Here is an 11,751-nt window from a genome sequence, read left to right on the forward strand (position 1 = left end):
TCTGTGGTGGACTGCATGTAGGAGTGCTCTTCTATCTTCTTCTCAACCACCGGCACTGCTTCCACAGGAATCCCCTGACGCCGAAGCTCATCATGTTCAGCAGAAATCTCGTCCATCCTCATACGCCGTTGGGCAAACATTACGGCACCTTTTCCCTTGGTTTCAGGCAAACATTCCATCTCTGCTTGGTTATTCAGGTTCCTTTCAATCTCAAGGAGACCCTTGTCCCAGTTGATAGTTAGCAGACCTTTGCCACTATGGGCATTAGTGATGAAATGCTTGTCTAATTCAGAACCGTTTGGAGCCAAAAGGGTAAATTCAACAGTGTGGGTTTCTTGTGTGTCGTCTTCGTTTTCCTCGTCGTCTTCGTCGCTGTACTCTGGTTCGTCTTCTCCTGTGCCGTAGCTCACAAGTGTGTATTTCTTGGCCCTCTGCCGATGTTTCTTGAACATCAACACCCCCTTGTTGTTGGGGTTGGGTGGAGCAGCCGTTAGAAGGAGAGCAATACGTTTACATTTGGACTTGGCCTCCTTCACGTGCTTCTCAGACAGACTCTCGCTGCGCCTGAGCCCTGTATAGAAGAGAGTTCAGGGTTTAGAATAAAGGCTCAGACAGGGGAATCAAAATAAAGGCTTCACAAACTGACAATATAATCTGTTTGGAGTATGTTTTGAAAAAAAACTTGATACAGCTGCTTTTCTATGTTATGTTATAAACACATTTTTTGTACTTCTAAGCTCTATGATCACTAAGACAACTTCAAGGCAGTCCTTAGACAATGTATCTGCATTGAACATGCAATTTTACATAACTAAATTACTTTAAATTCTGAATGTACAAAGCTTTTATTCATCCTGAATCTCTGTCAGTCAGAAAATACAATTTAATTTCATCATATAAACCCCATTTGGTTCATCACTCATCTGAGGAGTAAAAATAGAGCTTGTACAAATAACACAGTGACAGACGACACAATTAAGTTTCGGATCAAAGTTAAGCAAGGCACAAAGTAATTAATTTCAGCAGTGTGACATTACACTGATATCAGCCTTCTGTAAAGAAACTAGTTTTAAAAATACATCCAATGTTCACATTAAAAGCGGAAGCAGAAATAACAGCAGACTAATACGCAATTAATACTACTATATATATATATACATATATATACACACACACACTACTACTGTACAAGCACTGTGGTAGAACTGTTCTGAACAACTAAACTAAGACATTAACTGTTTCCTTGACATTCTTATTCCCCTTATTTATCCACCTATAGCTGTATACTCGCCCTATTTGCACATTCAGATGAACATAAACCATCAACCCATAAAGCTATCATGAAATCCTCTGACCCGTGTCTAAAATCCTCATTTGTTCACAGACAATGAACTATATTAAATCAGTTGCTCTTTCCCATAAAGTAGCCAGGAATAGAAACTGAGAAAGATCAAAGCGTGCATGCAACAAATTCAGCAGGAGAAGCGTCTTCACCAGTCCTGATCTGTGAGTTCACAAGCTGTACCCTTCAAACCTTCCGTTCTTCTTCAACCTGCCACACGGCTGACAGACACCACACAACAAAGCCACTCAAAGCAACAATGCAAGGCTGTAATAAAATAATACGAAGGCTTCCTTATTCATATTCCTGCAAGACTAACCTGAAGGTGGAGGAGGCAGCGGGTGTGAGCAACAGATCACTTTTTTAGCTCAGTTAAAGCAACCGGTTTGAAAGGATCAGGTAACGGGCCAAGGGAGCACATGCTGGTGTCTGTCAAAGGGCCACTTCTGCAGGCATCATCAGCGTGCTCGTGTTATATTTATGTCTTCTAACCAGCGCCTCAGTATCCATATTCATCATCCCGCCTCTTCTAAAGGATACTTTAAGATGTTTTATAAAGTATAGCAGCTTCTTTCATGTGGTTAATTCAACTGTTTTTCCTTCTTTGATTCTTTACATGTAGCTTTTGTTGACGGTCACTATCCTGTCTGCACTGTCCTACTACTGTACTATCACTTTGATTGTGTTGTAGTTGAGGTTAGACCTTGAAGTATGTGCTTTCATTTGAAGGAACGAGCTCCTTCCTCATACTGCAGTGAGGGACACGCACTATTTTAGGAGTACACACACCGGCTTGGAATGCACACGTGTTGTTGACAAATGCAATTTAGCGTTGACCTATTAGCATGCATTTCGGCCCATAAAAGATAGATGTTTATTACTCTGCACAAAGGGTATTCCTCCCTGGTACAAATGGATATAGTACTTACTGGCGTGTTTTGCCCGATGCTTGTTGGGTTTGTCTGGGTCACCCTCCGTCTCAGAGTCCTGCTCTCCTGCTGGTGTCGCCTCTTCTGAGGGAATTCCAAAGGAGACGGTGAAAGACCCAGGAACTCCCTCGCAGGGCCCTCCTCCTTCTTCTCCTTCGCTTTGGGATCCAACACTTCCACTGACCCTGGGGCCTCCCACACTCAGGATGCCCCTCCCTGCTCCCGATGCTGCCGGCTGCTGTAGAATGACCTCCACCTGCCCCAGCATCGAATGAGAGCTGAGCACCACTCCGTGCTGGCCGAGCGGCTGTCTGGCAGAACACGGTACGTAGTGCGACGCAGTGGTGGTGTGGATCTTCTCGACGGCCTCTCTGTTTGAGAGTTGTCCCTCTATCCCGTGAGCGCTCCCAAGAGAGGTGCAGCCCACACCGTCCAAGGTTTGCTCAGACAGGGACACCTGGAGCTCCACCATGTTCCCAGGGGAGAAGCTCCGCCGTGCTTCTTCATCATCTTCCTTACAAACAGGCTCCCGGCCTCTCCGACCTCCAGGCAAGGGAGTATGTAGCTGAGTGTAAAGCAGCTGGGGTCCCTTGGGAACCTCTGCGTCGCTGCCCGAACTCCCCATAGTAGGCCTCATCCCGGGACTCGGATATGTAGAGTTCCCTTGGACTTTGGGAGCTGTGCTGTGGGGAGAAGATGTGGAGGGTGGTGCTCTCTAAAGCCTCACCAGAGGAGTCCCTCTCCACACAGAGCGTCTCTTCTGACTCAGATTCTTCTGAGGGGATGGAGCAGTATCTTTCAGAGGAGAGGGGAGAACAGGAATGAGTGAGCGCTGCAATATTTCTTAGATGAGTAATGTTGATCATTAAGACACTTCAGGAGAATCTTTAACTTATATCAGCATGAAACTTCCCCACTTCATTACTTACATTAAGACAATTCTTTTTTTATAATACAAGTTTTCTGAAAGTGTATGTTTAAACATGCAAATGAGGCAATATGTTATGCTAACTTTTGGTAAATTTAGGATAAATCTACAGACACAAACAGACAAGTTAGTAAAATAAACTCCTAAATGTAGATTTTGGATGTTTCCAGTGGCCCAAAACCTCAAAATTGATCAGTGCATGAAAATGTTTTTGTCTGTAGTGTCGCCTTAATAATATCAATAAGAGATGATGCCAGCTCTAGTTCTTTAAACAGTGTACTGGACTTTCAGATCAATACAGGATCTCTTTGCTGCCTTTGCTGTGACAACATGTTTCATAAAAAAGCAGATGTGATGCCGACACATTTCCAGTTCCATCTGAATTAACAATCCGTTGTTGAGGAAGGGTTAGGGTTTCCCATTGCTGAAGTTGTCGATGTAATCAAGTAGATGTAATGTTCATGCAGCAAGTTAAATGAAAGGTCACTGAAGGGGAAAATAATCACGCCTCAACATCGCTCTGCCTAATTTCCACCGTCAAGGTCAGCAAGGAATAGCATAACAGAATGTCATTACCTCTGACATCAGTTACTGAATTTGCGTTGATTAGACCTCAGCGGGCGCTCATTTTCTCCAAATGGGAAAGAGTGACATATCATATTACATTTTGATAAACTGAGGTCATCTGCTCTTTAAGTCTGCAGAGACAAGATCCTCAAAGAAACAATCTAAACCCTGCACTCTGCTTATAGCCACGAGGAACACTACTTTAAACTAGATTCAAAAACTAAATTAAGCTTTAACTGCATGTCCCTCTGCAGTTAAAATGTGGGCACATATGTAGGAATATGTGAGGACATGTCACCCTAATAAACACACGGGCACTACGCACTGAGTAACGGCTGAGCAGCTGCACGTCAATCAGACACACAAATCTGTAACTCCTTGGTCGAGCCAGTGGGAAGGTCAAGCATGACTGACACACATTAACTCGTTAATTCATAGACATGAATGCACAAACGTACAGATAAAGTCAGTGCTTCACTGAGCAATGCAAAAGGGGCACAGGTCATAAAACAACATGCTATCTAAATGCTAATACAGCGGTGCAACAATACAATTACTTTATGCATTGCTTCAGCGCTGCATGGCTCAGTTGTCACGAGACACAGACACAGTCGTGTTTCAGAGTTCACCATCATTAAACTAACGGGTGACATGTGACCCTACCTCTTCACAAGCAGCTGAAGACAGTCGATCGATGTGTCGATCAGCGCCAAGGCTCGTAAAAGAGTGAGATCTGCACACGGCTCTCCGTTGAGTGACACGACCTCATCACCTTCACAGACTCCCGCCAGGAAGGCACGACCACCTGCTGCTACCTGTGGAGGACAACATCTTAGAAGGAGGACGTATCTCTCTCTCACTCACACACACACACACACACACACACACACACACACACACACACACACACACACACACACACACACACACACACACACACACACCTCAGCTGATAAAACACAAATGACTACAGTGTTTGTAGGTGGGAAAAAATAGTAATATTTATGAAAATGACATGAGAAAAGTCTCCTCAATGGAGTCAGCCTGCATATAATAATAATAAATTAAAAAAATAGAAAATTGGTGTAAATAAATAGAAGTTTATAAAAGATAAAACGATGCTGAATGGGTTGTCTGCTTTGAGGTGTATGTCGTGTGATTCAGATTAAAACAGGTTTTCAGACTGGATCATTAAACACTGAGATCTATTAAATGAGGATATGGAAGGTGAGGTAGTGGAAATTAACCCTTGTGCCTGCATCAAAACACTGACATAAAAATATAGTATAAAACATAATATTCCACTTTCACTGAGTTAAACCAGGAAAGTAGCATGTATTTGTCCCACAGGGCAAATATAAGAAAATGGGGCAATTTAGTGGAAAATACTCAAAGTTTGTGGTTTTATTGGCTTTCAATGGGGACGTGTTTGTCTTTAAGGTTTTGTCTGTATTTCGGAGACACACTGGATTATAGACTTATTATCGGAGTGGATGTTCAACTTCCAAAATAAACAAAAACTCAACCTTTGCAAAAATGTATGTGATATGCAATAACACACATACTGTAGGATATGTAGGATGATGTATGTCTACTTTTTATTTTCACCATGCAGCTGCATAACGTTGCTGCAGGGCAGATCTGCTCAGACACTTTATACAGTTACACTAATGACTGATGCTTGTGTTCCCTTGTAATTGGTTCCTATAAAATGGTTCATTAATAAAAGGATTTAATAAGGAGAAATACACCATGAATGTTGCACAAGAGGCCACTTATACAGCAACGGGGATGAATGATTACTTGAGGATATCCTCTCAGGAAATATGTGCTGGTGTGTTGCAAATACGACAAACAAACAGCTTTAATTTTTATAATATCTGCAATGATTTACTGATTTCTTCAGATTGGTATCTACTTAAAAATGTACTAGTGGGTGTTTTAACTACATGACATCTGCACTTTGATTTCTCTCTCTCTCTCTCTCTCTCTCTCTCTCTCTCTCTCTCTCTCTCTCTCTCTCTCTCTCTCTCTCTCTCTCTCTCTCTCTCTCTCTCTCTCTCTCTCTCTCTCTCTCTCTCTCTCTCTCTCTCTCTCTCTCGTTTATTGGTTGCCAAAAGTGCCATATGATAACTCATAAAGTCATATATTGTGATCTTTGTCTTGGAGTTTATGGTCAACACAATATTTGTTTAGAGTGCATAAAGAAATTAAAACTCAGCTGGAAGAAAACATGAATGCATTTAATATTTAGAACACAGAGGTTGTGTAAAAAATACAAAACAATGTCAGTATGTACACAGGAGAGAAAAGTATTCAGATCACAAGAGTTTTTTCTGTCACTTGCTTCTCAGGGCTTTCGAACATAAAGAAAAGGCGGCAAAAAGAAATGTAGAATACATGCAGAGAGCAACAACTTCTGCACAAATATCTCCTGCACATGTATTCAAATGGAAACACTTGCAGTAAAACAATCGTGTCACTAGATGGCGACACACACACACACACACACACACACACACACACACACACACACACACACACACACACACACACACACACACACACACACACACACACACACACACACACACACACGTTGACTTTTCTTTCATTACTTGTATTTTAAAAGATGTAAAATCAAACTACTTTTCTTGCAGTGTGACAACATTAGCACTACTATACCAGCTTTTTAATTTTTTTACAGAACCTTAAAACTCACGAGCCTGAGGCAATGAAATGAGCCGACCTCGCTATATATACAAAATTATTTTATGAGTTACTTTATAGAGCTGGTAACTCTGAGTTTAAGAGTTAACGGTGTGCATGCAGACCCTATAAGGCAGCCTGTGTGCCAGTCTATTGGGACACCTCATTACAGGGAGGATGGTTTTTCTGGAAGCAACCACTGGTGCTCCAAAAAAGGAGGGGAAACATTTGTTGTCGTCTGTCCTTCGCAACACAAAGACACAGAGACACAGAGACACAGAGACACAGAGACACACAGGCATGGAGGCAGACAGCTCCTCAATATGGCATGTGCTGCTTGTGAAGAGAAACTCTGCAGAGGACAGAAAACACTGAGACTGTAGGTGTCAGGAGAGAGGAAACATTCTTTTTAAATAAAGTGCTTTCCAAGAATGCCCTGATTAGCAGGATTTACGACTGACATCATGTGGGTCCACAATTAGACAACATTCTCCTGGGCTGCCCATTTTCAAATTATCTATTTAATAGGCTTCAACACAACAGAAAATCACAGGAACTACAGGACTGCATAATGTGTCCACATCGCTCCCGGCGGTTCCTGCCCGTCACAGCTTTAAGCAATTATGTTATTACATTTGAGGAAAATATTTTCCAGCTGCCGTACAGGTACCACTCGCACCATGTGGGAGGACAGTTACATTTAATGTCTTCATTCATCTCGCTCAGGTTCTTTTACTGCCCCACGGCTGGCTGGTGGACAGATTTATTCTTCTTTTGTTTTAAAGAGAAACATTTCGAGGGCTAGAAAGTTTTGTTTAGCTGTTTTACTTTTCACATTTCTCTGATAAAATGAACGGGTGTGCTCTTTTATAAGATGAATTCACGACAAAACAAATCTTCAGGTTGTCTGAAAAATGCTTTGTGTCACAAGGCTGCAGTCCAGCTGGCGGTGGCAAAGAGCACTCAGAGCCAAGAACACTGCAACATACATCTTCACAATATAAAGCACTTATATTGGTCTTAATTTGTTTACATTTAAAATAGAAAAAAAAGTGGAAAAACCAGCACAGTCATCATCTGAAGTCACTGCTTTCTCCCGGGACCAGGATGTGGATGTTTTGTTGAAAATCACAACGCCAAACACTGCAGTGAAGCACTTTGTTTACTCGTCACTGACTGAATGAAGCGATGGCATTTTGCTTGGCAGCTTAATAAGGTTCCTATGGTGCACCATTAGGACCGACAAATCTGCAACAAGAGCCCTCTCTGCTCTGTAAAGGGCAAGATAACCCGGCCGGAGGGAGAGGACTTCTATTACAACATTAAGAGGAACGGGGATAACATTTGGATTAGTTCATATAAACTGTTTCAGCCTCACAAGGTTCTCTGTTTATATCATATTAAAGTGAATATCTTTGCTTTGCTTCTTTGGACAGATACAACTAAACATTAAGACTTCACCTTGGACTTTGAGATACGATTAATCTAGAAAATAGTCTTTCGATTGATGGATACTGAACATAAGGGTTAGTTGCAGCCCTAGTTTAAACTCTGAGAAGTCTCTGACTTGCATTAAGATTACATTTCCATCCAGTGCTCAATAACTGATCTGATGCGTGTTGACATTCCACATCCCAAGATGGCATACCTTAGTAATTAGGAGGCCACAATGTCTGTTCAGGTTGCTCGGATTTATGCAGTTTCTGTTTTGGAAATATCTGTTAAGTATCAATACAGAGAAAAGAAGTCTTCTCACTTGCGCTCAGGCGACGAGCATCACACTGAACATCACATGCTTTTATAAAAGGTGCACTGGTCACAACTTGTAAACTCTTGTATTGTGCAGTTTCTGCAGCTTTAAAAAATAAAGTGACCTCATCCCCTTTGTACTGAGGCCAGGACTCCAGAGAAGAAGAAAAGTACGGCCTCCCTTATATGGAGAGAAGCTTTAAGGAGTGGATACCCCGTGCCCCGACACTGTACTGCCCGTCAGCTCTGAACTATCACACAGCTTCCACTGCATGCAGCAGAAGCTTTAAAACACCTTTTTATCACACACAGGAGAGCACAACCTCACTATTTGTCTTGGTATGTTTGCTTTTTTGACTTTTAAACTAACAGACTTGGCTCTCCGCCTTTCCCACAAGAAGAGTTCGGAGGTATGTTTAGAGTTATGCCTTCCAGATGAGATGGACTGAAACCCCCAGATGACAAACATCATATAGCTACTTACAGGCCAACACTTAAACGCAAAGTGTATGCACAAAACTCTTCACACATCAATCACACATGAGAAATTAGGCGGAAGTCTCGAGAGTAAATGAACACTGGCACATTAGAAGCGGAGAAAAGTTCTGACGTTCACTGTTTTGCTCACTAAACCTCAGTGTTGTTGAGAATCAACGAGAATGAGATTGTGTAAACATTAGAACTGGACGAAGTCTGCCGCCTACATTTGTGATTTTGACTTTTTGTTTATAAAGTTCATACAACTTGTGGAAACTATTTCAACAGAGACTTACAATTTAATACTCATTATCTGCTTTAATTCTGATTTAATCCAGAATCAGTGATAATTAATATGTTTTGTTCGTCTGACCACATGTTTATGAGACATTTGAAGAGTTTTTGTGTCCACGCTCAATTAAAATAGACTTTCATGCCAACAAATGTGGAACTAATATCTCTTTTCATACAAAAATATCCCAATAAAAGCCACACATGCAGGTCAGAGTTGTTAAGTGTGTGTCTTGGGAATGATCTATTGAAGCTTTCAGAGTGCTCTCTTCTGCTGGAGCTTTGATATCGCAGGAATGCAGAATAAGAAAAACATTTACACGTTCAGTACGGAGGACAAGTTGACGAGGGACCTGCACAGCGTGAACATGCATTGTATACCATATATAGAGATAAAGGCACCTGGCTTTACCTCTCAGTGCACATGCACGTCACACACTATCTAAAAGATATGTCTGCATTAATCTGACATTTATATTTGTGACATTTGAATTAATCGGATGTTTTTATTTCAGCAAGGTGAAATAAAACTTCTTAATGTAGCCTAATCTGTTTGGAGTTTAGTTTATGAGCCACACACTTACACAGAGGCATTATATTTTGCATATAGAAGACATTCCTACACAAATAACAGTGTAAAACTTGAGTTTCTCCACAAAGAATCGTGCAAAGCTTCCACTTTAGAGCTTGTGTTTACCAGAGATGTGCAAGTAAGTTTCTTGGAAATAAGTCATTCAGCATGAAAAAAAAAACTATAACAAATGAACGAGTAAAGAAACAGTAGTGGGCGACTAATTAGTCGACTAATGGAAAACACTTTACACGCAAATAGGACTCGACAGCGTTTCAAAAGGACGAAGCCTCCGAGCAAAATCATGTGCTCACAGTGATGTGCAGCCACATTCTTTAGTTGTAAACAGTTGAACAAGGTGTGAAAGATGGTACAAGTATGAAACATTGACATTCATATTCGGTGCAAATGATAGCCTAATGCCAGAAACAATATTATCCAACAATACTGCCTGAAAACGTTGTGTCATGTCTTTGCAATATCTTGTGAAGTGATGCCTGCCTCACAAAGAGTGCAGATGATATAAGGTTTATTAGCACACTATCAGGCTGGACAACTATTATGCAGCCAAAGCAGCCTACATTATAGACCAACTTAGAATTTGCCTCCTTTGTGTCACATGCTTTAATGTTCTTCTAAAGTTACAGCAGCTGACTTGTAGCTTGTATTATTTCTTTGCATGGCTGCGTAACGCACACACTCTCCACTCTTCAGGTTCGTCTGAACAATGTTTTGCTTTCTTGTTGAAGTCTCTGAGTGATAACAGATCACACTGCCCTCAGCTTCACACTCTCTCTTGGCCTTGACCATATAAGGGTCCCGAGGAATCTTGCACCAAAACACAGCCAACGCACACAAAAATGCAGCGACACGCACGCACGCACGCACTGCTCCGAATAAATTCTCTTCACCGGGGTTTGATCAACTTAAGAAAAATACTTTTTTCACTGAATTACTCAAAAGTCAAACCTGATACCACATGGTACGTGTAATCCAAACTGGAGATGTTATAGGATATTTCCGATAAAACTTTCGTTAGGCTTTTTGTATCATATTTGCAGATATATCCAAAGACTTATCAATACCAACAGTCTGGTACGATGCTGTTTTAGATAGATGGATAAGTAGATAGATACCTGGGAGACTAAGAAAGGTCTGTAGGTGTCCCCCTCTCCCTCTCTCAGGGTGAATCCCCAGGGAGCACCACCACGCAGAGTAACGCAGATGTAATCCCCGGTGCCCATGCTGCGCACAGCTCCTCAGCCAGACCTCCACCGTGCGATCATCGAGCTGTCAGACGGACCAGCAGCAAAAACCACCTCCACCACACTCAAACTGTGTAATCCCCATCATCTGAGTTCTCCCTGAGTCCAGCCCGCTCAGGACACGTCACGGCGCACGGACCCGCCTGCAGGCGTTGCATGCAACTGGTTTGTTATGGTGAGCTCTTGGATTTACTCTGTGTAATATCCCCGCTATGCTATGACATCCTAATAAACACGCGAGAACTGATACTTTGCAAACTAAATGTCCAACTTCTGCAGAAAATATACATAATAGTTTCCATAAATCACAGAGCATGCTTATATTGATATTATTGTGTGTTAATGCATCGGTATTTGTGCGACTCCATCTTATTATTAGTTTGTAATAGTTGCCTCTGAAATGTGGTGGAGTTGAAGTATAAAGTTCCATAAAATGGAAAAACTTGAGTAAAGAAAATTTATTTTTAAGTACATCACTTGAGTAAATAGTTACCACTGATATCGAGTAGGGTATATAGTAAAGCTTCATTGTATTTGACTTTATATTTGTTATTTATTTAATACTATTTGGCTTTTTATTGTATTTTATTTTTGTCAAAGGCTAAAGAAAACACAGACTGTTTACGGTATTTAATATACAATTTGTTGGATCAGAATGTGATCTATGAACTATTTTAGATTTGAAAATCAAAACATTATTTGTTTAACTATGAAGCCTTTTGTAAACATATTTTGTTATATTTAATTAAAACAATGTTTTATATCAGGATAATTTGAATTAATTAATTTTGTGCCATGGACATTTTATTACATTATTGACTTATTTTATTGTATTTACATTGTAAAATATTTTAGCTTTTAATTATTATTATATTATATTTTCATCATTGTCTCATACATTGGGTTCAAATTTGTTTTAGTCT

The 11,751-nt window shown here is 40.9% G+C and overlaps 1 protein-coding gene across 1 annotated transcript in view; it reads right to left on the reverse strand.

The window, feature by feature from the left end:
• synpo2a (synaptopodin 2a) overlaps positions 1-10,880 on the reverse strand; it is a 17,715-nt gene extending 6,835 nt beyond the window's left edge. The window contains 5 exon segments of the mRNA XM_029454946.1: positions 1-571; positions 2,272-2,881; positions 2,883-3,066; positions 4,430-4,581; positions 10,700-10,880. Coding sequence (XP_029310806.1) covers positions 1-571; positions 2,272-2,881; positions 2,883-3,066; positions 4,430-4,581; positions 10,700-10,807 — 1,625 coding nt within the window. The 5' untranslated portion in view covers positions 10,808-10,880.
• Between the last annotated feature and the right edge of the window lie 871 nt (positions 10,881-11,751).

The sequence above is a fragment of the Cottoperca gobio genome, chromosome 18, assembly GCF_900634415.1.
Source record: "Cottoperca gobio chromosome 18, fCotGob3.1, whole genome shotgun sequence".
Lineage (NCBI taxonomy): Eukaryota > Metazoa > Chordata > Actinopteri > Perciformes > Bovichtidae > Cottoperca > Cottoperca gobio.